The sequence below is a fragment of the Leucoraja erinacea genome, chromosome 3 (genome assembly GCF_028641065.1).
Source record: "Leucoraja erinacea ecotype New England chromosome 3, Leri_hhj_1, whole genome shotgun sequence".
Classification (NCBI taxonomy): Eukaryota; Metazoa; Chordata; class Chondrichthyes; order Rajiformes; family Rajidae; genus Leucoraja; species Leucoraja erinaceus.
Genome location: NC_073379.1, coordinates 72,458,230 through 72,484,579, shown reverse-complemented (window position 1 = coordinate 72,484,579; position 26,350 = coordinate 72,458,230). Strand labels below are relative to the sequence as shown.

General features: G+C 41.6%; 2 protein-coding genes across 6 annotated transcripts in view; one reads left to right on the top strand and one right to left on the bottom strand.

Annotated features, from left to right (window-relative positions):
- aopep (aminopeptidase O (putative)) overlaps positions 1 to 2,328 on the top strand; it is a 166,854-nt gene extending 164,526 nt beyond the window's left edge. For all 3 annotated transcript variants that reach the window (XM_055632917.1, XM_055632918.1, XM_055632916.1), the window contains one exon: positions 1,725 to 2,328. In XM_055632917.1, coding sequence (XP_055488892.1) covers positions 1,725 to 1,739 — 15 coding nt within the window. In that variant the 3' untranslated portion in view covers positions 1,740 to 2,328. The remainder of the gene's footprint in view (positions 1 to 1,724) is intronic.
- Positions 2,038 to 26,350, bottom strand: part of fancc (FA complementation group C) — a 138,783-nt gene continuing 114,470 nt past the window's right edge. For 2 of the 3 annotated variants that reach the window (XM_055632922.1, XM_055632920.1), the window contains 6 exons: positions 25,385 to 25,484; positions 24,198 to 24,267; positions 9,640 to 9,724; positions 5,028 to 5,199; positions 2,636 to 2,839; positions 2,038 to 2,534 (listed from right to left, as the gene is read on the bottom strand). In XM_055632922.1, the coding sequence (XP_055488897.1) occupies positions 2,370 to 2,534; positions 2,636 to 2,839; positions 5,028 to 5,199; positions 9,640 to 9,724; positions 24,198 to 24,267; positions 25,385 to 25,484 (796 nt within the window). In that variant the 3' untranslated portion in view covers positions 2,038 to 2,369. The remainder of the gene's footprint in view (positions 2,535 to 2,635; positions 2,840 to 5,027; positions 5,200 to 9,639; positions 9,725 to 24,197; positions 24,268 to 25,384; positions 25,485 to 26,350) is intronic. The other variant, XM_055632921.1, reaches the window with a different exon arrangement.

The window sequence follows — 26,350 nt, the reverse complement described above, 5'->3', positions numbered from 1 at the left end:
ATAAAAGATGAAATAACAGCACATTTAGATGGCCGTAACAGGATTGGTCCGAGTCAGCATTGATTTACAAAGGGGAAATCATGCTTGACTAATAAGAGCGTCTGGGAGAAAGCCTTTGATAATGTGGAGATGTACAAATTAGAGCTGGATTGCGGGTTCAGAAAGCCTTTGATACAGGAAACAAAAAGTAGGGATGGGTCCCACATAGGTAGAGATTAGTGGGGTAAGATTCAGAGCACATGGTATTGGGGTACAGTACAGGGTACTGACACATAGCAAACGATTTGATAAAAAAAATAATGGTTGGCAGACCGAGGTAAGTAGAGTGACAGCAAAAAGTAGGGATGTAACTCGACCCCTTTCGGCAGGAGAGACCTGTAGCGGGATGTAGGTGACTAGTGGGGTACCACAGTCCTTGGCGATGCTCGCAGTGCTTTGGACAGACCACAGGGGAGCGTGGAACTATTTACAATATTCACATTAATGATTCGCAAGATGAAGGGATTATTTAAATACATTAATGATAACATTAGCAATTTTTGCCAGATGACACAAAACTGTGGCAGTGTGAACTGTGAGGAGGATGCAGGGTGACTTGGACAAGTTGGGTGAGGGGGCAGATGCAGTTTAATGTGGATAAATGTGAGGTTATCCATTTTGGTGGCAAAAACAAGAAGGCAGATTATTATTTGAAAGGTGTCAATTTGGGAAAAGCAGAAGTACAACGAGATCTACTTGTTCATTAGTCACTGAAAGTAAGAATGCAGGTACAGCAGGCAGTGAAGAAAGCTAATGGCATGTTGACCATCATAACGAGAGGATTCGAGTATAGGAATAAAGAGTTGTACAGGGCCCTGGTGAGACCACTTCTGCAGTTGTACAGGGCCCTGGTGAGACCACACCTGGAGTATTGTGCGCAATTTTGGTCTCCCAATTTGAGGAAGGACATTCTTGATATTGAGGGAGTGCAGCGTAGGTTCACAAAGTTAATTCCCGGGAGACTGTCATATGTTGAGAGAATGGAGCGACTAGGCTTGTATACACTGGAATTTAGAAGAATGATTGGGGATCTTATTGAAACATAGAAGATTATTGAGGGACTGGACATGCTAGAGGTAAGAAACATGGTCCCAATGATAACCAGGGGCCACACTTTAAGAATAAGGGGTAAGTCATTTAGATCGGAGATGAGGAAAAGCTTTTTCACCCAGAGTTGTGAATCTGTTGAATTCTCTGCCTCAGAAGGCAGTGGAGGCCAATTCCTTGGATGCTTTCAAGAGAGTTATGTATTCTTAAGGATAGAGATATGGGGAGAAGGCGAGAACGGGGTACTGTTTGTGGATAATCAGTCATGGTCACAGTGAATGGTGGTGCTGGCTCGAAGGGCCGAATGGCCTACTCCTGTACCTATTGTCAATTGCAATGAATGTCCTGCTATGCTGCACGATTCTTGCACAAGTACCTACAATTTCTTGCCAATTTCTATTGTTTCCACCTCAGATTTGTATTTGGCTCATGGCATTTCAACATCTTTAGTGCCACTAATTTTCTAATGTTTTCTTGATTATGGTAACATGAGCTCCATGCCTTGATTCATTATTAGTTACCTGGAATGTTTGGTATGATGCTTTCTTTTGTACAGATGAATGGGTAAGTTTGATATTTATATATTGTTACTACCTGTTCTCTTCTATTAACCTTTCAACATTCATTTTTGCAACTAGGTTAACGCTGGATAATTTGAAACTACGGAGGAGCAAGAGGAGGCGGCGTTAGAAGAATATTATTGCCACTTATTACACCGCCTCTGGTAATTGTTAGTAGAAAAGTGCACACTTGTGTCAAAGTTCAGAATTATAGTCGTATTTCACAACATATGGGAGGCTTGCTGTAGTTCAGGAAATTGTTAATTTCCAAAAATTGGAAAGTGCCTGTTGCTGACAAAATGAAGACAGCCTGGCTAATGCTGGAATGAGAAATGTTAGTGTTCAGTCCCTTTTACTGTACAAGGTAAAAATGTCAGGCACTGTAAGTGAGCAATATAAACAACTCCAGTTTATTCAAGGCAGACAGTAGGAATGTGAAAGCAGCATAGACTTCTAATAGATGTTTTTACAACCTGCATCTGACATTAATTTAGCTATAAGTTTCTTCAGACCAATTTTGCTGACAGGTCCATTCGGGTTCAGAATTGCACTTACCAAGATTATTTATAGCCAGGTTTGTTTTATTTTAATGTTTATTATGGATAACATCTTTCAGACTTTATTACAAGCCAATCTATTAGTACAAATGTTTGAACATCTGCAATAAAATGGTTGAAGGAATCAGACTGACTAAATAATTTTTCTTTGATGCAGGGCATCACATCATTGTACTGTTACATTGGTTTCCAGAAGCAGATGTTGCAGAAGTTCAACGGTGACTTGCACCATTCTGTCTTCCGCTCGCCTGCATTTTGTGTTCTTTAATCTATGAGCAGTGCTAACCAACAGTTGAGATACTCCATCCAAGCTGTCTCCACCCGAGGTGAACTGCAACAGTAAATAGCAAAAATCACCAATGGTTTTATTTAAACTTTCCTCTCCCCCCCCCCCCCCCCCATCCTCTTTTTCGTGCTCCCTTGTCCACTCACCAGTTGGAGAGACTGCTTTGCTATTCTGTTTCCTCCTTCTGTAAACAATATAAAACTCACAAGTAGCTGACTGGTGAGATCTTTCAGGTCACCTCTTTTTGCAAATACTGTGTTAGTGAATAAAGCAGTTTGCACATCTTCTGGCTTCAGGTTTGCCGTGGTGCTGAGAATTTTCAGTTGATTGTACACACATTTCACCTCCTCCTGAATATTTACAGAAAGGTTAGCAAAATCAGACAAACAAAGGCTGCTAAATAATGCAGTTACTTCAAGCATGAATTATAACAGTGAATGTCAAAAATTAATCATTTTGGTCTGTCTTGAGGTTGTGAAAAGCAAACATCCTTTATAAAAAACATCATGGAGTCACACACATGTACCAACAATACAGACTATGTTCCCAATGATTCTAAATCTGGTACAGCATAGGGCACTGTGCCAGATCTTGTCTTTTCATCATGAAAGGAGGGGAGGAAGTCCCTTAACAGATGTGCACAGCATTTATATTGTGGGAAAGTGCACACAACTCCTGCAGCAAATAGCTTAATAGTAAAGATGAAGCAAACTATTGCCAGTGGTAGTAGCAAGAGGCAGCATTAAATATTTACTTTGAAAGACTGATCTTTTGCCAGTCAAGCTGGTATTAACTGATTATCCGAGAGTAAAAATGCGAACAATTCAATGATGGGTCTTTGTCCCAAACATTATGGAGGCCACTGTAAGAGATTGAGGCACAAAGGTAGTCAGTATAAAATAATAATCATTGAGAGAAGTTAAGGAGAAAGCGGAAAACTAGATCACAGTAAAGGAAAAATAATTGTACTTAGCAAGATGATTAATACAGATGTGGATTGTTATGGATGAATAGCTCAGGAACAGGCCCTTTGGTCAATCTACTATGTGCCGAACACAATACCAGGTTAAACTAATACATGTTACCTATACATGATCCATATCCATCCATTCCCTCATATTCATATCTAAAAGCCACTATCTTGTCAGCTTCCCCACCCACCAATCTCTGTAAAAGAACTTGTCCCACACATTTCCTTCGAACTTTCTCCCTCTGATCTTGTAACTATTTCAATTTGATCCTGGAAAAAAGATTCAGACGGTCTACACATTCTATGCTTCTCAATTTTATAAACTTTCAGGTCTCCCCTCAGTCACTAAAGAAAACAATCCAACTTTGTCCAATCTCTTGATAGCATATACCCTATAATCCAGACAGCATCCTAGTAAACCTCTTCTGAATTTCTGCAGTCTCCACAGCCTTCTTGCAATGGGCGACCAGAACTTCACATAATACTCCAAATGCAGCCTAACCAAAGTTTTATAAAGTTGCAACATGGGTTCGTGCCTCTTGTATTCAATTTTTACCATTTTATCCACTCATGTTACCATTTTTAAGGAGCTATGGACTTATACCCCAAGATCCTTCTGTACACCAATGCTGATAAGAGTCCTACCATTAACTATATTCCCCCCACATTTAACCTTCCAAAGTCACACTTGCCCAGATTGAACTACATCTGCCACTTTTCTACCCATATCTGTGACTGATTTATGGCCTGTTTATCCTTTGACAGCCTTCTTCGCTGACCACAACTCCACCACTTTTTGTGTTGTTTAGAGACTTAATAACCAAATCATTTACATTTGTATTCAAGTAATTTAGATCTATCACAGACAACAGAGGTCCCACTGATCCCTATGGAACACCACTACTCACAAACCTTCAGCCAGAATAACATCCATCCACCACAATTTGGTCATCTGTTGGTATGCCAATTCTGAATCAGAACTATCAAATCACCCACATCCTGTACATCTCAATCTTCTGGAAAAGCCTTTCATACAGACAACATCCACTGCCCTAGCCTCATCAATCACTTTTGTCACCTCCTCAAAGAATCAACTTTGCAAGACACGATCAACCCCGCTCAAAGTAATTGTCACTGTTCATTCTGTCCACAGGCCCATCTTTTCAAATCCCTCTACATCCTTCATCTTGCTCCTGAATTTGTTCCACTCTTAATGTCGATTTTTTAACCTTCCACTTCTTTCACATTACAGGCTAAGAACCTTCAATGTTAATACCACTTTATCAAAGGATTTTTGCAGATCAATACAATACGTTACAATTTAACGTTTGGTCAGGCAGGATCTTTTCTTCAGCAGGCTATCTTGAAAATTATGGTTAGAAACAAGTAACATTGAAAGAAAGGAAAGATGATAAAACTAATAACGTTAGGTATGTTGTTGATGCAAGTTCTACCATATAACCAATTATAGGATTTGCACTTAATCTTCTAGGCCTCTGGGATGGTACAAGGATACTTTAAAAAGTAATTTTTAAAAATCAAATGCATTAAACTTGATAGAAACCTACCATTAATTGTTTCTCTTGTTGGTTTTCCATTAGTGGCTTATGGTAGAATATGAAAAGCCAAAGGAGAACTTCGTGGGGATCATCAGCTATCATCAACTGCTGTAAGGCAATATTCAACCAGTCTCCAAAGTGAACCAGTAAAAACCAGTTCTCAAAGAGATTTGCGGTGGTTCTGCAAAAAAAAAGCTTAAAGTTGGTATGAAAGTAAATTAAATAATCAATTTATTAGTCTTTATTTATAGTATTTTCCAATCAATAAACTAAATATTGGATTTCTTAATTTCTCCCCCATTCCTTTAAGTATTCCTTGTCCAACTTTCATTAGTATTCCTGCAAATATTACATGTGCTGAACAGCTGTGCTCATCTGGTGTTGCTGTAGTCATCACTTCGGAATCTTGCAGGTCACAACATCGTAGCGTGTGTGCAGAGGTATTTGTCCAGAACAGTTTGAAGAAGACATTTGTTGAATGTTATTTCCACCAGAACCACTTGTGAAACTGTAAATCTGCATACCTTGTAAATCAAGGTAGATGAAGACAGTGATATACTGAGTGAACTTCAACAGGAAAAATAATATGACTGGAAAGGCATTACTTTCCCGGTCATCTACGAAATATTATGCAAGTTTTCTCATGCACCTAATAAATTAAACAGTTCACAGTCGGACTCAAAAGTGACATTACTAGAATGGAGCATCAGTGCAGGCATTTTTTGCTGAAGTATGTGGCGTGCGGCTTAACTTTGTGATTTAGAAGCAAGTTTGATACTGACCTTCACAGTCAGAGAATCGAGGATGGGGTGGTCTGGTGTATTAAGGTGAATAAAAAGCCAATTTGCAAACCATATTATAAATGGTACATGATGGGACAAGCAGAAAAGCCTCCATTGTCTTCTGAAATAAGGACAGGAGGTTCTCAATGCTCCTCTTCCACTTGGAGTCATCATAGGTCAGGGATTTTAAGGAATCATCAATGTTTCGAAATAGGCTTTAAGAACATCTTTAAATATCATCTTCTGTTATCTGATAATTGCTTCCCATTACAGGTCAGAATACAGACACTCCCCAAATTTATGTAATGGTTATGTTCTCATAGACCCGTGCAGAATTCAGATGTTTTGCAAATTGGAAAAGAAAGTGCGACTGCGCACGTAAATTGACTATTCGATATGGAATCCACGTGGGAGCTCAGACGCAAAGACTATGTGGGAGAATTAATCCATGTAAACCACTGGAATGGTGGTTCTGCGAGGTATTCCAGGGGGAGAGAAGGTGGGGAGTGGGGTAGGAAAGAAACGCCACATTCAACAGGAGGCAAGGGCTGAGTTCTCAACTAGCAGCATTAGGGAGAGCAGGGTTCATGACCGATTCACACTGTCAGTAACACATCTGTAATGATCCCTTAGGAAGCGGAATTCATCAACTATGGAGCAACTGGCGCTAATCCCCACCCAGCTATGTTCTGCATCTCAGTGCTGAACGACTACATTGCTAATGCCGACCCACGTTAAACCAACTCACAGATTGCTTTGGTGGCACACTCTGTACTGAGACTTGTAGCAATAAGATCATCTTAACTATTTCATTGCTGCAGGAGCACTGTGTAGGGCTGAGTTCTCAACTAGCAGCACTAGGGAGAGCAGGCTTCATGACCGATTCACACTGTCAGTAACACATCTGTAATGATCCCTTTTTGCATTGATTCCATTGGTGGTCTAGTTCCAGATTAGGCATTCTGAGCACTAAAGAAGCTACCAGTGTAGCTACATCGCGATATACTTCCATCACCGTGTGTATAAGGCCATAAGTGATAGGAGTAGAATTCGGCCCATCAAATCTACTCCGCCATTCAATCATGGCAGATCTATCTCTCCCTCCTAACACCACTCTCCTGCCTTCTCCCCATAACCTCTGACACCCGTACTAATCAAAAATCTATCTGTCTTTGCCATAAAAATATCCACTGACTTGGCCTCTACAGCCTTCTGTGGCAAATAATTCAACAGATTCACCGCCCTCTGACTAAATAAATTTCTCCTCATCTCCTTCCTAAAAGAACATCCTTTAATTCTAAGGCTATGACCTTTAATCCTAGTCTCTCCCACCAGTGGAAACATCCTCTCCACATCCATTCTATCCAAGCCTTTCACTATTCTGTGTGTTTCAATGAGGTCCCCTCATTCTTTTGAACTCCAGCGAGTACAGGCCCAGTGCCGACAAGCGCTCATCTTAGGTTAAACTACCAATTCCTGGGATCATTCTTGTAAACTTCCTCTGGACCCTCTCCAAAGCCAGCACTTCCTTCCTCAGATATGGTGTATCCTGAAATCACTTATTCATGGCTAGACTGTAGAACTTAGTATTACCCATCATCTCCAAGCATATTTAGTAAATCATCTATTTGAGATTAAAAAATGCCAAATTTAAAAGCTGCATTTGGGAAGAAATGTTTCAAACTCCTCCAGCCAACTTATAGGATCAATTATACACAGGAAGGCTGATGTTGTGAAGTATATCTCCCTACCATTCATATTAAATAGGTGATGATATATTGGTTGAAAAATACATAAGACTAGAACTGACAACAGCTTTGCAGCCAGGTGCATTTGTATCAACCCATATGCTGCTTGGTTGACCTAAATGCAATTTTTTCCGACTGCCACTTTGGAAACCTGACTGAGTAAAATTCACAGTATAAATAAAACATATTAGGTGTTGGATTAATACATTTGAAATGCAAATAAATCTGAATAAATTGATATAACGGGTTAGATCTTAATCAATATTCACCAACAATAGAGACAGTTAAAAAACTGGATAGCAAATCTGAAATATACATTCCCCAATCTTGGATGTTGATGACAGGGGGATTTACGCTTAATTTGAGCATTAGAGTTAAGAATTAGAGTTTGGAAAGCAGTATGTAAAGACGATAATGTAGGAAAGAACTGCAGATGCTGGTTTAAATTGAAGGTAGACACAAAATGCTGGAGTAACTTAGCAGCGTCTCTGGCGAGAAGGAATGGGTAACTTTTTGGATCAAGACAGATTGTGTAAATGGTCTTTTTGCTTCTACTTGGGACATATATGTGCTGTGTCTGGAATTCATTGGTGTTTACCTTTCACCGGCATGAGTCAGTTTGAGTATCATACTTGTGACTATGACAAAGACCTAGTGGGATGCTTTCTCAGTTTCAGCATCCAGGTTAGGAGGAGAGATTGAACAAGTTGGTTTTACCAATAGTAGTTTAAGCTTTGTAATACCATATACCTGTAGACACAGTACTTGAACCTAAAAAAACACTGGTAGGATGGGTCTACACTCACTGGAGTTGGTCTCATGTAAATATAAGCTTCCAAGACAGTTGACAGGATTCTTCCTCTGGCTTGACAGTGTATAATTAGATGGGGGTAGTACTGTCATCTTAGAATAAGAGGATAGTTAATTAGGACCAAGCTGAGGAGAAATCTATTTGTTGAAATGGTTGTGAATGTTTAGAAATTTCTAGCCCAGAGGGCTGTAAATGATTGGTCATTAAATATATTCAGAGCTAAAATGAATAATTTTTGGACTAAAAGCAAAAATACAAAATACAAAACTAAACACCAATATAGATATGAGATTGCCATAATCTAACTGAATCACAAAGCACATTCAAGGGGCCAAATCATCTACTACTTTTCCATTTCTTACATTCTGGTTGAAAATGTCTAATTTAGACACCTTATAACTCGAGCTCTAAAGACTGCAGCTATAACGAGTCTAATTCCTTTCAAGATGCAGCGGTTCATTCAGGACTCCATTAGCTGCAGGTTTGTATTGCAGTGCATAAATAATTGAAATATATCCCAAGCTAAAACTCCCTCGAGTTCTTTACCTGCCTTTCAATTTCACTTAGCTTCTGAGCATCTTAAGTACTTCACATAAACTAACCTGCCTCTATAATGCTTTGCAAGATAGTCATCCACATAAATATCTAGTTGGTAAATTTGATTTCTCGCCAAATCGACAGTGTGTTGACTTAATGTGTATCTCACTGAATTCTGTATTACCATTCTCTTACCATCTGAATAGAACACCTGAATGTTATGTCCGAGTTTTTAGAATCACTTTTTCAGTCATTGATGCTAATTATAACACGATGCATAATAAACTTAGTTGGCAGTCTGCACAAAACAGTGTAAAACATCTAATTAAAGTCCATATGTGCAGAGAGAAGTTGGGTAATTGCCTTGCACGCTGCAAGAACGTAACAGTTAATTGCCACTTGGCACCTTTGTAATAGTGTTGGGCTCTGACTGTTGACAAATGAATCTTTGCACAGAAAGGATCAAGTTCTGCGATGTGATACATTTCACTGTCACTTTCCAAGAAAGGGAGCACATTATACATTAAGATCTCAGATCACAGCCAGGGAGAGCTCACAACTCACAGGAGATGTGAATGATTAGAAAACTGGCTTGCGAAGGAAGTGTCTTGTTACCACAAAATAACTGCTAAAGCAGGACACATCCTAACCACAAACAAAAATCTCTTGCATTGATTGAAGGGATAGAAATAAAAACATTTGAAAACATTTTGAAAGGATTTCTAGCTAATTTAAAAGCTCACCTTTTGACTTTTTCATCCTGTACAATCCTTTTCAGCATTTGAACAATAGTAATTAGGTGCTGGCACCAGGCCTCTGGTGGAACATCTGAATATTTGTTTTAGAAAGTAGTTTTATATCACACAATATATATGACTTTTATGTAACATATAATGTACATAACATATATTAATTTTAAGTAACTGTAAAACTATATAATTGAACAATATTCTGGAAGACATTTTGAAGTGATGTTTCCAGGGCTGCCAACATTGGATCAGAGTTGAGAGTGAGAAATTGCGAGGGAGTGTAGCGACCGAGAGTAGGAGGGGGTGGTCCCCCTCCCACGGTCGGGAGCTTTTGCATTTTTCAGCTTGAAATTGTGCAATCTGGTGCATACTGTAGGGAGTCTTTTAACTTACACTTAAATGCAACATTTATGCTTTAAATTAGATTAGGTATGAATAAGGTTAGGCTAAATTACATTCCACAATTACATTCCACAATAGGCTCTGATCAACAGGTGCAGCACGTGAATGACTATATTCATGTATGGAGATCAGTTTATATTCATGCTGTTATGCATATACATGGAGAAAAACACAGAGAAACAAAGCAAAAGTCAGACTTCCATCACTGTTCTGCACAAATAAATCAATCAACCTTACCCTTTGAATATAGAAACAAGACAAAAATAATGCCACATATTCAATCATATATGGTTCAATGAAATTAAGATATATATGTAAAAATATATATGGAAACAGGCCCTTCAGCCCACCAAGTCCACACCGACCAGCAATCTATCATACGCCAATTCCATCCATCACGCCAGGGACAATTTACAAAAGCCAATTAACCTACAAACTTGCGCTTCTTTCGGATATGGGAGAAACCGGAATATCCAGAGAAAACCCATGTGGTAGTAAGGCAGCAACTCTACTGCTGCGCCACCGTGCCACCCCATTAAATGATTTTTTCTGTAATATATTTATTATGGTGTCACGTGAATAAAGATGAACACATGATTCTGATTTCTGCCCTTAGTTGGATAACACAGTCCAGTCATTGTGTTTTATGGCTGGTTTTCAACCTCTTCAGGCTGAAGGTCTCTACCCGAAACATCACCCATTATTTCTCTCCAGAGATGCTGCCTGTCCTGCTGAGTTTTTCTAGTTTTTAGTGTCTATCTTCAGTTTAAACCAGCATCTGCAATTCCTTCCTACACTATTTGTTAAGCAAAACATGTCCTATTCTCATAATATTATTCACCTCAACAAAGTTTTTTCTTCACCTCCGTTGCTGCAGAGAATACAATGTCAGTTATCAAATCTTTCTTCAAAATGACATGTTTTTTCCAGTCCTGCCAACATCATCATAAATTGCTCCTGGATCCTCTCCAGAGCAATTGCACCCATTCTACAATGTGTCATAGTCTTACAGCATGGAAACAGGCCCTTCATCCCCACTTGTCCATGCAGATCAAGATGCCCCATCTAAACTAGTCCCATTTATCTGCATTTGGCCCATATCCCTTTAAACCTTGTGTGTGTATGAAAGTGTTAGTGTCAGTGTCAGTGAAGCGGCGACAACATCCGGAGTGAGCGGAGACTTGGCGATGACCGGGGAGCGTTTCCCTCTCTCCCCACACGGGAATGCGGGCCGGCCCAGGTGCTCCTTGTCCAGCTGGGGTCCAGGGGAGGTGAGGGTCAGTGACCCAGGGGTCAGGTATCGGAGTGGAGCTTTAGCCCGAGATTCATCCCCGCGGCTCCGGAGGTGGCAAGACGCCCCCACTCACCCGGTCCACTCCTGGTTCTGGGTTCAAACTCCATGTGGTGTGGACTAAGCAGCTGCCCGACACAGAGCCGCCGGAGGTGAGGGTGGGAGGTGTGTGCCGTGCCTCGGGGGGTTGGTGCTGGGACCACCGCCGTGTCTCACCTATCACACCATCTGCATGGGAGAAACTGCGGGAGCAGTTTGTGAAATGCGTCTCACGCTCAAAGCGTGAGAGTTGGCAGTCCTGCTAATAAGAGGACGTCCTGCTAGACGTGGATAAGCTTTTCCCACTGAGAGGAGGGAAGATTCAAACAAGGGACATGACTTGAGAATTAAGGGACTGAAGTTTAGGGGTAACATGAGGGGGAACTTCTTTACTCAGAGAGTGGTAGCTGTGTGGAATGAGCTTCCAGTGAAGGTGGTGGAGGCAGGTTCGTTTATATCATTTAAAAATAAATTGGATAGTTATATGGACGGGAAGGGAATGGAGGGTTATGGTCTGAGTGCAGGTATATGGGACTAGGGGAGATTATGTGTTCGGCACGGACTAGAAGGGTCGAGATGGCCTGTTTCTGTGCTGTAATTGTTATATGGTTATATTATATATGGTTAATAATGCAAACATTTTATGCAAGTTCCAATTGTTTGGACAAAAAATCATGTATTACTGCTTTATAACAATTAAAAAAAGTTACTTTAAGACCATTTCAGAAATGATGGCAGTCAACAATCAATCAACTAACAAATTAAAGCAAACTAAAAAAAAATAACACGTTCCCTTTCCTGACTCTACCTCATAAGTACTTTAACGCTGTTAACAGAGCAAAGGGATATTAATCTCAAGAATCAAAATGGGGAAAGTGGGGGCAATTTTGCTTAAATGGTAATTCTAAGCCCATTCAGATCTGCATAGAGCCAGAGTTATACATCATGTACATGGCTGGCCCAATTTGTCCATAATGATCAAGTTGGCATTCTGCGTGCCCAGGGACTGGCTCCTGTTCCTAGATCAGCTCGCGTCCCAGGGACTGGCTGCCGTTCCCAGATCAGCTCGCGTCCCAGGGACTGGCTGCAATTCTCAGGTCGGCTCGCCTGCCCCGACCCTGCGAAAACTAATTGAAAAAAAAACGTGGTTTTTCGGGTTACGGGCCGGATTCAGCCCGTGTGCCGTAGGTTGCCGAACCCTGTCCTAGATGTTTGGCCTCATTGTGGTCCTCCCCATGTTTTACAACCGATTCACCTGGTTAGTTTTATCTCCGGCTGCTTCATGTTGGCGGCGGCTGCACATCCAACCAAGAAAGAAGAGAAGAGAAGAGATGCGACATCACTCACAGCCGCCAACTGATGCTCTTCCCCAGACTGCACACATCGTTGTGATATGGCACAGAGAGACAAACTGTGCAGGGACTGAAGACAGTGTGAGAATTCTGTCATCAGCGTGAGAATTGGCTGAAATGCGTGACTCTCATGCTCAAAGCGTGAGAGTTGGCAGCCCTGTCTAAGGCCAGGATGTGACAACAGACACACAGGGAGACACATACACAAAGGAAGACACACACACAGGGAGACAGACACACACACAGGGAGACAGACACACACACAGGGACACACACACACACACACGGAGACAGACACACACACACACACAGGGAGACACACACAGACACACACACACACACGGAGACAGACAGACACACACACAGGGACACACACACACACACACGGAGACAGACACACACACAAGGACACACACTCAGGGATTCAAACACACACAAGACATTCCACACACCCACACACACACACACGGAGACAGACCACCCCAAGGAGACACCAGGGATTCCCTCACTCCTCCCCCCTTTCCTCCCCCATCCCTCTCTCTCCTCAACCTCCCTCTTTCTCCTTCCCTTCCTTCATCCCCTTTCTACACCCCCTCCCCCTGTCTTTCTTTACCTCCATCCCTCCCTTGTTTTCTTTCTCTCTCTCTCTCTCCCCTCCCTCTCTTTCCCCGGCCACTCAATGGGGAGTCTGGCGAGCACGGCGTAGCGTGGATTGGCGGCGCCGTCACTGCCGTGTGAGTTGAAGGGCAGGAGGGAGCGAGGCTGCAGCGGCGTCCGGCAGCGCAGTGCTTGTAGCCGGCACGCAGAGGTGCCGACACCCGGCGGCTGCTCATCCAACCAAGAGAGAAGGGACGCGACGTCACTCACTGCCGTCAACAGACGCGCTTCCCCAGACCGTGCAGATCACTGTCATGTGGCGCAAAGAGACAAACTGCAGCAGAGATCGTATAGCTCCGCTATAGGATCTTTGCTGTGCAGTGACTGAAGACAGCCTGAGAATTCTGTCATCAGCGTGAGGGCGTGAGAATTGGCTGAAATGCGTGACTCTCACGCTCAAAGCGTGAGAGTTGGCAGCCCTGTGTTTCTAAAAACGACACAAAGCGCTGGAATAACTCAGCATGTCAGGCAGCATCTCTGGAGAACATGGATAGGTGATGTTTCGGGTTTGACCTTCAGACTTCAGTCAGAAATGTAGGATGCGGATTAGACAACAACTAGCAGATAATTTGCTATTTTAATCTAAACCACAAGACCATTATCAAACAAAAATTAATACAGCCATGGGATGAAGAATTAATATGAAAGGCTATCAAAATCTGGTTCAAGAATTTGGTTATAATGATTACAAGAACATTTAGAAATTGGAAGTGCAAGAAAGGAATTTCACAGGGAAAGGTTCACTTCAACTGTAAGCACCACCACCACTGGCCAAAGGGTGACAACTGGGGAAGCACAGAAACAAAATCTAGAGGGTTGCAAAAGTGGCAGAGGTTTTTGCAATGAATACAACTACACCATCAAGCCTCAAACATGTGAGATGCTAAGTTGTGTAATAGTGACTTGCTAAAGAACCATGGAGGACAAGTAAGTAATGATTGAAGGTGAGGTTGCGTAAGCATAAGCAACTTTTCCATATATGCAAATATTAGACATAATATAACTTTCACCCAACCCCCAAATTCACTTGGACTATCTCTAACCTCTCTCCTCTTTCTCTATCTCCATTACAGGTGAGACTATACATTGGTCTATTACAAATCCACCGACTCCCACCCTGCCTCTTGCAAGAACACATTCTCTTACTTAATTTCCCTGCCCATGCTGCATCTGCTCCCAAAATGATGTTTTCCACTCTTGTACATCCAGGATGTCCTCTTCAGTTTGGTTTGGAGACACAGCATGGAAACAGGCCTGTCAGTCCACGCCGACCAGTGATCACCTGTACACTAGTTCTACCCTACACACTAGGGACAATTTACACAAACCTGTGTAGGAAAAAACTGCACATGCTGGTTTAACTCGAGGGTTCAGAGTCTGAAGAAGGGACTCGACCCGAAAAGTCATCCATTCCTTCTCTCCAGAGATGCTGCCTGTCCCGCGGAGTTACTCCAGCATTTTGTATCTAAACATGTTTGGAATGTAGGAGAAAACCAGAGCACTCGGAAAAAACCTACATTGTGACAGTGAGAACCTACATATTCCATACAGTCAAGATTGAACCTGGGTCTCTGGTACTGGAAGCAGCAACTCTGCTACTGTAGGTACACAAAAATGCTGGAGAAACTCAGCGGGTGCAGCAGCATCTATGAAGCGAAGGAAATAGGTAACGTTTCGGGCCGAAACCCTTCTTCAGACTGATAGGGGGTGGCGGGGAGAAGGAAGGAAAAAGGAGGAGCCCGAGGGCTGGGGAATGGGAGGAGACAGCCCGAGGGCTGAGGAAGGGGAGGAGCCAGCAAGGGCTAACAAAATTGGGAGAATTCGATGTTCATGCCCGCAGGATGCAGGCTCCCCAAGCGAAATATGAGGTGCTGTTCCTCCAATTTCCGGTGTTGCTCACACTGGCAATGGAGGAGACCCAGGACAGAGAGGTCGGATTGGGAATGGGAGGGGGAGTTGAAGTGCTGAGCCACCGGGAGATCAGGTAGGTTCTTGCAGACCAAGCGAAGGTGTTCGGTGAAGCGATCGCCCAACCTCCGCTTAGTCTCACCGATGTAGATCAGCTGACATCTAGAGCAGCGGATGCAGTAGATGAGGTTGGAGGAGATACAGGTGAACCTCTGTCGCACCTGCAACTCTGCTACTGTGCCGCTCACATGCTGATTTGCTTTCTCAGTCTATAATGGAACTGACTATACTACAAGTTATCCGTCCTTAATTTTAGTTTTTCCTCACTTCTTTAGTGGATTATGATTTGATTAACTCATCCGACCCAATCCATCCCAACACAAATATTTCCTTTGTCATTTTCCATTCCTCCCGCCACTGTCTCTGCAACTTAAAATCACCTTTTCGATTTCTCTTTTCTGGCAGTTCAGACAAATAATCTCTGAACTGAAATATTAATGCTGTTTCTCTTTCCATAGGTGCTACCTGACCTGCTTAGTAATTCCAGAATGTTCTGTATTACAATCCAAATTCATGAGATCGCTTTGAATTATTGGTTTAGATCAAGTGTTACACTGCCAATTTAGAAAATCACAGGATGTGATTTTGTGCAATTTTAATTGAGTTTACTGGTATGAGTATGACTGGACAATTTATTCTTGCATAAATCTCATCCTTTTATTGTAAATTCTGGAACTTTTGATTCATTTTAATTGGTAATCTCAGCATTGTCAAAATTAGCTTTGAAATGCACGATGTGATATTTACTACCACCGGTTCTCCCATGGAGTGATGCATAGATTGGTGAAGGTAAGATCAAGAGCACCATTCAGAACATCCTCGAGAAGGAAGGTGAACATCCGGCAGTAGTTGTGCACGTGGGCACAAACGACATCGGGAAGAAGGTTCTGCAACGTGAGTTCAGAGAGTTAGGAAGAAGTGTGAAGAGCAGAACTTCTAGGGTGGTTATCTCTGGATTGCTTCCAGTACCTCGTGCTAGTGAGGACAGGAACACGGAGATAGGGGATCTGAATGTGTGGCTGAGGGGCTGGTACAGGGAGCAAGGATTTAGATTTATAGACCACTGGGGTCTCTTCTGGGGTAGGGGTGACCTGTACAAAAGGGACGGGTTACACCTTAACTGGAGGGGGACCGACGTTCTGGCAGGCAGGTTTGCTAGGGCTACATGTGTGGGTTTAAACTAAATAGTGGGGGGAGGGATTGAGAAATTGGGAGTATAAAGATGGAGTTGAAGGGGAAGTGAGTACAGGAAAAATTACAAAAGATTCCCAAATTAATGGGAAGGAAAGTTCGAGAAGGGGTAAGAGTAAGGTCAGGGCCAATTGCGAATGGTGCGAGAGGGGAGGTGAATACCAAGGTCGAAGTGTTGTATATGAATGCGCAAAGTATAAGAAATAAAGTGGACGAGCTTGAGGCTCAGTTAGAAATTGGCAAGTATGATGTTGTGGGAATTACAGAGACATGGCTGCAAGAGGGCCAGGGCTGGGAACTGAATATTCAAGGATATACATCCTATCAAAAAGACAGACAGGTGGGCAGAGGGGGTGGGGTAGCTCTGTTGGTGAAGAATGAAATTCAGTCCCTTGCATGGGGTGACATTGAAACAGGAGATGTGGAGTCAGTATGGATAGAACTAAGGAATTGTAAGGGTACAAAAATCCTAATGGAACGTATCTACAGGCCCCCAAACAGTAGCCTGGATATAGGGTGCAAGTTGAATCAGAAGTTAAAATTGGCATGTAGTAAATAGACAATAGGTGCAGGAGTAGGCCATTCGGCCCTTCGATTCAATGTGATCATGGCTGATTATCCCCAATCAGTACCCCGTTCCTGCCTTCTCCCCATATCCTATATAAAGGTAATACTACGGTTGTTACGGCAGATTTCAACACGCAGGTAGATTGGGAAAATTAGGTTGGTACTGGACCCCAAGAAGGAGTTTGTGGAGTGCCTCCATGATGGATTCTTGGAGCAACTTGTACTGGAGCCTACCAGGGAGAAGGCAATTCTGGATTTAGTGTTGTGTAATGAACCGCATTTGATTTTAAAAAATTGAGTTTAAGGAGCCATTAGGAGGTAGTGACCATAATATGGTCAAGTTTAATCTACAATTGGAGAGGGAGAAGGGTAAATCGGAGGTGTCAGTGTTACAGTTGAATAAAGGGGACTATGGAGCCATGAGGGAGGAGCTGGCCAAAGTTGACTGGAAAGATACCCTAGCAGGGATGACAGTGGAACAACAATGGCAGGTATTTCTGGGAATAATACAGAAGGTGCAGGATCAGTTCATTCTAAAGAGGAAGAAAGATTCCAAGGGGAGTAAGGGGCGACCGTGGCTGACAAGGGACGTCAGGGACAGTATAAAAATAAAAAGGAAGTAGTACAAAGATGAGCGGGAAGCAAGAGGATTGGGTAATGTTTATGGAGCAACAGAAGATAACTAAAAAGGCAATACGGGGAGAAAAGATGAGGTACGAAGGTAAGCTAGCCAAGAATATAAAGGAGGATAGTAAAAGCTTCTCTAGGTATGTGAAGAGGAAAAAATTAGTTAAGACCAAAGTTGGACCCTTGAAGACTGAAAAAGGTGAATTTATTATGAGGAACAAGGAAATGGCAGATGAGTTGACCAGGTACTTTGGATCTGTCTTCACTAAGGAGGACACGAACAATCTTCCTGATATAGTAGTGGCCAGAGGATGTGGGGTGACGGAGGAACTGAAGGAAATCCACATTAGACAGGAAATGGTATTGGGTAGACTGATGGGACTGAAGGCTGATAAATCCCCAGGGCCTGATGGTCTGCATCCCAGGGTACTTAAGCAAGTCGCTCTAGAAATCGTGGACGCATTGGCGATCATTTTCCAATGTTCTATAGATGCAGGATCAGTTCCTGTGGATTGGAGGGTAGCTAATGTTATCCCACCTTTTAAGAAAGGCGGGAGAGAAAAAAACAGGGAATTATAGACCAGTTAGCCGGATATCGGTGGTGGGGAAGATGCTAGAGGCAATTATAAAATATGAAATATCGGCACGTTTGGATAGCAGTAACAGGATTGGTCCGAGTCAGCATGGATTTACGAAGCGGAAATCATGCTTGACTAATCTTCTGGAATTTTTTGAGGATGTAATTAGGAAAATGGACAAGGGAGAGCCTGTGGATGTAGTGTACCTGGACTTTCAGAAAGTCTTTGATAAGGTCCCACATAGGAGATTAGTGGGGAAAATTAGGGCACATGGTATTGGGGGTAGAGTTGATGACATGGATAGAGAAGTGGTTGGCAGACAGGAAACAAAGAGTAGGGATTAACGGGTCCCTTTCAGAATGGCAGGCAGTGACTAGTGGGGTACTGCAAGGCTCGGTGCTGGAACCACAGCTATTTACAAAATACATCGATGATTTAGATGAAGGAATTCAAAGTAACATCAGCAAATTTGCAGATGACACAAAGCTGGGTGGCAGTGTGAACTGTGAGGAGGATGCTTTGAGAATGCAGGGTGACTTGGACAGGCTGGGTGAGTGGGCAGATGAATGGTAGATGCAGTTTAATGTGGATAAATGTGAGGTTATCCACTTTGGTAGCAAAAACAGGAAGGCAGATTATTATCTAAATGGTATCGAGTTGGGAAAAGGGGAAGTACAACGGGATCAGGGGGTCCTTGCTCATCAGCCAATGAAAGTAAGCATGCAGGTACAGCGCAAAGAAAGCGAATGGCATGTTGGCCTTTATAACAAGAGGAGTAGAGTATAGAAGCAAAGAGGTCCTTCTGCAGTTGTACAGGGCCCTAATGAGACCACACCTGGAGTATTGTGTGCAGTTTTGGTCCCCTAATTTGAGGAGGGACATTCTTGCTATTGAGGGAATGCAGCGTAGGTTTACAAGGTTAATTCCCGGGATGGCAGGACTGTCATATGCTGAGAGAATGGAGCAGCTGGGCTTGTACACCCTGGAGTTTAGAAGGATGAGAGGCTATCTCATTGAAACATATAAGATTGTTAAGGGTTTGGACACCTAGAGGCAGGAAACATGTTCCCGATGTTGGGAGAGCCCAGAACCAGGGGCCACAGTTTAAGAATAAGGGGTAAGCCATTTAGAACTGAGACGAGGAAACACTTTTTCACACAGAGAGACGTGAGTCTCTGGAATTCTCTGCCTCAGAGGGTGATGGAGGCCGGTTCTCCAGATACTTTCAAGAGAGAGCTAGATAGGGCTCTTAAAGGTAGCGGAGTCAGGAGATATGGGGAGAAAGCAGGAACGGGGTACTGATTGGGGATGATCAGCCATGATCACATTGAATGGCGGTGTTGGCTCGAAGGGCCGAATGGCCTACTCCTGCACCTACTGGCTATTGTCTATTATCTATTGAATTGTTTCAATAACTGCTACAGGTCCCGAGCAGTAGCAATGTTCTTTGTATGAGGCAATGCAATAAGCAGTGCAAAAAGAAACATAATTTTAATTTCTATGTTTCTATGAAGGCAGGTACGGGATACTGAGTTGGATGATCAGCCATGATCATATTGAATGGCGGTGCAGGCTCGAAGGGCCGAATGGCCTACTCCTGCACCTGATTTCTATGTTTTCTATTTCTATGTTTCTATAAGATGCCGGTAACACTCAGCTGGTCAGACAGCACCTATGGGGAGAGAAGGAAAAAGTTAATGTTTATGATAAAAGACTCTTCGTCAGGATTTGGAAAGAGAGAACAAAAAATGTGTTTCTTCTCTCCAGTTCTGGGAAAGTCTTTGATCTGAAACATTATCTCTGTCCCACCGCTTTTTTCTACAAATAGTGGTGTAAGCATGCAATTTATACTATACTATGTTTTACCACATTTTTTTACAGTTTGTCACGCAGAAGTATTCATCTGGGGTTGATGCAACTTCATTCATTGTTCTATGCATAATAAATAGAATGCTGTAGACTGTGTTAGATTACACAATTTGATAGCTGATTTTCAGATATCATCATGAAAAACAACGGATGAAGAGTATGTTATATGCCTAATATTGATAGTTATTTGTTGCACTTAGTTCCAAGATTAATAAATATAGAATCTCAACTGTTGTAAGCCATTTGCCTCATTATCTTATTATTTTGTAGGAACATTCCAATTAAGACTTTTTCCTGGAGATTAGCAACCTATTTCCTTTCATGCATATATCAAACTCCCTTTTGAAATTCACTACAAAAGATTTGAAACAATAAGTGTGGTGATGTAATGACTAGGATAAATCCTCTTCAACGTCAAGCAAAAGGACTGTACCGAGTCAAAATAAAACAACATTTTAAGAACATACTATCGCTGGCAATAAATCAGTTGTCCTGCTGGAATATATCACCATACTATATACCATTGGCAACATTTCAATCAAGTGAAATCAGCTTCATTTCTCATATTTGATTCCTATTGATCACTTTGTAAAATTAGACTTAACAAAATAATCATGCCACAAATTATCATAGACATACAGTGCATTCAGGAAGTATTCAGACCATTTCACTTTTTTCACTTTTTATGATGTTACAGCCATTTAATCAAACAAGGTAAGTAATCAATATAATGACCCATAAATCAATTTAAATAACATACCAATATCAACAGTGTGTCACAGTCATAGATTAATACATCATGGAAACAATCATTTTGGTCCAACGCATCTATGCCAACTAATATAGACATAAATGCTGGGGAAACTCAGTGGGTGAGGCAGCATCTATGGAGCGAAAGAATAGGTGGCGTTTCGGGGTCGAGACCCTTCCTCAAGCTATGCCAACCATGATGTCAATTTAAGCTATTCCCATTTGCGTTTGGCCTTATAAATCTTTCCTACTCAAATGTCTTTTAAATGTTATTGTACCTGCCTCAACCACTTTCTATTGCAGCTTGTTTCATATACCCACCACCCACTGTGTGAAAATGCTGTCCCTCAGGTCACATTTAAGTCTTTCCCCTTTCACCATAAACCTATGCTCTCTAGTTTTTGATTTTCCTTTTGCAGGAAAGACTATGTGCATTCACCTTATAATTTCCCTCATGGGGATGCATCACAGCTTGGTTTGGGAACAGCTCCATCCATGACTGCAACTGGTGATGGCATTGACAGATTATGGGGAGGAATGTGCCAACTCTGTCTGATTATAATGTGCCATATAGAAAAAATCTAAATTAAAAAGGAGAATAAAATAATTGAAAGGAGGGCAAGATTTTGTAAGGAGGAAAATCACACATATTTTGTCTTTACTACTCATGCAGTAAACGTGCAAGCAGATTGAAATCAATGCAATGAAAATCGATGGAGTTGAATAATGGGCAGGCAATTACCTGCTCCAAACAACTGCCAGGAGCTGAAGATAAAAGATACCTTCCCCAACATATTTGATTTTTATTATGAAGTTGCATGTTACCATTCACTCACCATATTGGAAACAGTTTAACTTTTTTTTAATTGGACTTTATCGAACATCAATGTTATATCTTGCACTAAATGTTGTACCTTGTATCCTTTATCTGTGCATTGTGGACGGCTTCATTGTATTCATGTATAGTCTCTTCTTTGACCGGATTGCACCCAAATTATTCTGGAATTTTTAGAGGATGTGACAAGTAAAATGGATGAAGGGGTGCCAGTGGATGTAGTGTATCTAGACTATCAGAAAGCCTTTGATATGGTCCTGTACGGGAGACTGGTGACTAAAACTAGAGCACATGGTTTTGGGGGTAGGCTGTTGACATGGGTAGAAAATTGGTTGGTAGTCCGGAAGCAAAGAGTAGGAGTGAACGGGTCCTTTTCAGAATGGCAGGCAGTGGCCCTTCGAGCCAGCACCGCCATTCAATGTGATCATGGCTGATCATCCCCAATCAGTACCCCGTTCCTGCCTTCTCCCCATATCCCATATATATAGTGGCGAGTGGAGTGCCACAAGGGGCCGCAACTATTTACCATATATATTAATGATTTGGAAGAGGGAATTAGGAGCAACACTAGCAAGTTTGCGGATGACACAAAGCTGGGTGGCAGTGTGAACTGTGAAGAGGATATTTTGGAGGTTGCAGGGTGACCTGGACAGGTTGAGTAAGTGGGCAGATGCGTGGCAGATGCAGTATAATATAGATAAATGTGAGGTTATCCATTTTGGCGGCAAAAACAAGGGGGCAGATTATTATCTCAATGGGGTTGGGTTAGGTAAGGAGGAGATGCAGCGAGACCTGGGTGTCCTTGTACACCAGTCACTGAAAGTTGGCTTACAGGTACAGCAGACAGTGAATAAAGCTAATGGAATGTTGGCCTTCATAACAAGAGGATTTCAGTATAGGAGTAAAGAAGTTCCTCTGCAGTTGTATAGGGCTCTGGTGAGACCACATCTGGAATATTGTGTACAGTTTTGGTCCCCTAATTTGAGGAAGGACATCCTTGTGATTGAGGCATTGCAGCGTAGGTTCACGAGATTGATCCCTGGGATGGCGGGACTGTCACATGAGGAAAGATTGAAAAGACTAGGCTTGTATTCACTGGAGTTTAGAAGGATGAGGGGGAATCTTATAGAAACATAAACAATTATAAAAGGACTGGACAAGTTAGATGCAGGAAAAATGTTCCCAATGTTGGGCGAGTCCAGAACCAGTGGCCACAGTCTTAGAATAAAGGGGAGGTCATTTAAGACTGAGGTGAGAAAAAACCTTTTCACCCAGAGAGTTGTGAATTTATGGAATTCCCTGCCACAGAGGGCAGTGGAGGCCAAGTCACGGGATGGATTTAAGAGAGAGTTAGATAGAGCTCTAGGGCTAGTGGAGTCAAGGGATATGGGGAGAAGGCAGGCACGGGTTATGGATAGGGGTTGATCAGCCATGATCACAATGAATGACGGTGCTGGCTTGAAGGGCCGAATGGCGTCCTCCTGCACCTATTTTCTATGTTTCTATGTTTCAAACAAAAGATTTTCACTACACCTCGGTACATGTGACAATAATAAATTGAACTGAATATGTTGTCACAAACCATATGTTTATGGCAATAACATTTTAATAAGAGATTATAGAAAAATCATGCTGTGACATTCACGGCAAGTTTTGGTAACAGGCAAAGTTTTCTCAATTGTCAGAAGGCTGGTGTTCAGATGACAGTATTAAGAATATTGTGTTCAGTTCTGGGCACCATGTTATAGGAAAGATATTGTCAAGCTTGAAAGGGTTCAGCAAAGATTTACGAGGAAGTTGCTAGAAATAGAGGGTGTGAGCTACAGGGAGAGGTTGAGTAGGCTGGGTTTCTATTCCTTGGAGCACAGGAGGATGAGGGGTGATCTTATGGAGGTGTATAAAATCATGAGAGGAATAGTTCGGGTAGATGCACAGAGTCTCTTGCCCAGAGTAGGGGAATCGAGGACCAGAGAACATGTGAAGGGGAAAAGATTTAATAGGAATCTGAGGGATATCTTTTTCAAACAAAGGATGGCGGGTGTATGGAACAAGCTGCCAGAGGAGGTAGTTGAGGCAGGGACTATCCCAACGTTTAAGAAACAGTTAGACAGATGCATGGATAGGGCAGGTTTTGAGGGATATGGACCAAGCGCAGGTAGGTGGGACTAGTGCAGCTGGGACATGTAGGCCAGTGTGGGCAAGTTGGGCCAAAGGGCCTGTTTCCACACTGTATCACTATGACTCTAACTACTGTGTAATTTTCCATTAAATTATCCTTTCCAAACACATGCCAGAATTGACAAGATTATGCTAGAATTTTTAAAAAAAACCTTTTCATCTTATTAATCTAGAGTATATAAAATGACCTCATAGTTGCAAAGACAAGGCAAAAAAGGCTAGTTTTAAAAAGTACAAACAGAACTTACCTGATGGATTTGTTAATAGTGCCACCACAAAGGACTGTTGATTAAGTGGAAAGTAGAGTTTCAGCGGCATCTTAATAGTGTGGGTGTAGGGATGGTGGTGAGAAGAGAATAAGAAAAACATACTGAACCGAAATGCATGTTTACCAAGTATATCTGTGCTTGAAAACAGATTATAAATTCACAAAATGACACAAAGTGCTGGAGTAACTCTGCAGTTCAGGCAGAATCTCTGGAGAACATGGATAGGTGAAGTTTCAGGTAGAGATCCTTCGTTAGACTGTTATAGATTCACAAAGAACATTTTTCATTTTGTACTCATAATTGAATGGAAAACAAGAACAATTGGCCTAATGTAACTGGCTTGTTATGAGTAAGATCTTTTTCTGAAACTCTACAATGTGCATTCAATGGGGAGGTAAATACAGGAACTCGACATTGCAGAAAATATCTGTAGAGGCAGCACATATACAATCCCTCGGAATATTCATTTTAAAAAATGGAATTTAACAAAGAATAAAAATAAAACAGAACTGAAAGATCATCTGCCTGTATTGTTAATACAACACCCAATGCACTGGAATAAAGCAAAAATCAAACTAGTTCATTAATGTTCTTTAAAGATGAAAATAAATCAATACCTTGCTCAAGTCCCAACCAGTATAGTTGATTGTAAACATTTCTATAAAGTGGACCAGCAGGTGGACAAAACTAGTCAACTTGACTGTCAGGGTACAGGCAATGGACAATAAATAGTAGTCTTATTAATAGTCACATTTTCTTAACTGAAATATCAAAGTCAATGCTCTGACAATAAATTAAATTAAATATCTGATCAGAAAGATGCCAGATATAATTCCCAGCAGGTCTTGTCTGATCTTGGCCACTGTATAACCTAGTAATTGGTGGAAGAGAAGAAGCAGAAAATAAATATCTGGAAGAGGTGGGTTTATTTTTCTCAATCCAAGGACCTCCAGTGGAACTATGCAATGAAAGGGACACTTAGACATGGACTACACTGTGCCTTTAGCTGAATAACTTGTTGTAACCCAATATGCAGGCATTACCTATGCATAATGACCTATGTACCAGAGACCATGATTTTACATTTACGAGGCCTGACAATAACGCAATGAAATGCTTTTAACAGGAAATAATGCTTTTCATTTAGACACTGAAAACCAACTAACCTGAGTTTGCACCTGCAGCAGAACTTGAACAAAACACCGAGTAAATGCTTGTATAATGGTTATAATCTTAGGATGCCCATCAGTCTCCAGCAGAATGGTCCTTACAATTTAAGGAGACAAAAGTCATACAATTAACACACATTAATGTCAGTCATCCAGATTTTAGCAGTGCATTCATGCACAACAATAAACCTGTTTATGTCCAAAGCTAACGGGTCATGGTTTGTAGGAATAATAATATGTGGTTGTAAATAATACAGCTGCATGCTCTTTAAATTCAGCTGCTTACATGAAGAGACAAGGAATTTTCTCAATGCTTGCCATTTAGTCCCAATGAAAAAAATAGGTCACATGCAGTTCATGCGGTAACAGTTTTAAAATACAATTGAGAACTTGAATTTACACGGTTTAGTATATTTCCAATCAAAATGAATATGCATTTGCCAAAGTGAATATATCAGATAACTTTTTTCTGATCAATTTAACTAAATGCAAATTATTTTGCATGATAAATAATTCTTGCATAAAAGCAACAAACAGCTGTGCAAATGTAGACTGGTATTGTTCTTATTAAACCATGCAGTTCCTGGTACGTGCTGGCTAAGCATAATTTACAATTTATACTCATACTAACATCTGTTCTATCTTTATCTTGATAATTTGGTTGAACCATATATATTTATATCATTAAAGGCAAAAAAATACACATGAAAAATTGAATTTCCAAGATACCATGTCTTTAAAAGAAGTGAGGCCGTGTGCTGTTCACAAACAAACATTGTGGGAGAAATCAACATCTCTCTGCAGCATTTTCAATAGATTTGCTACATGAAGCTTGCTCTACAATAAAACAGCTCCTTTCATTTCCTTTGAATAGATCTGTCTCCTATTGCTGCAAGAACTATTCAGGCAGTTCTGGTACCTTAAAGTGGCAACAATGATAATCTTGACTTGCTGCACTTCCAA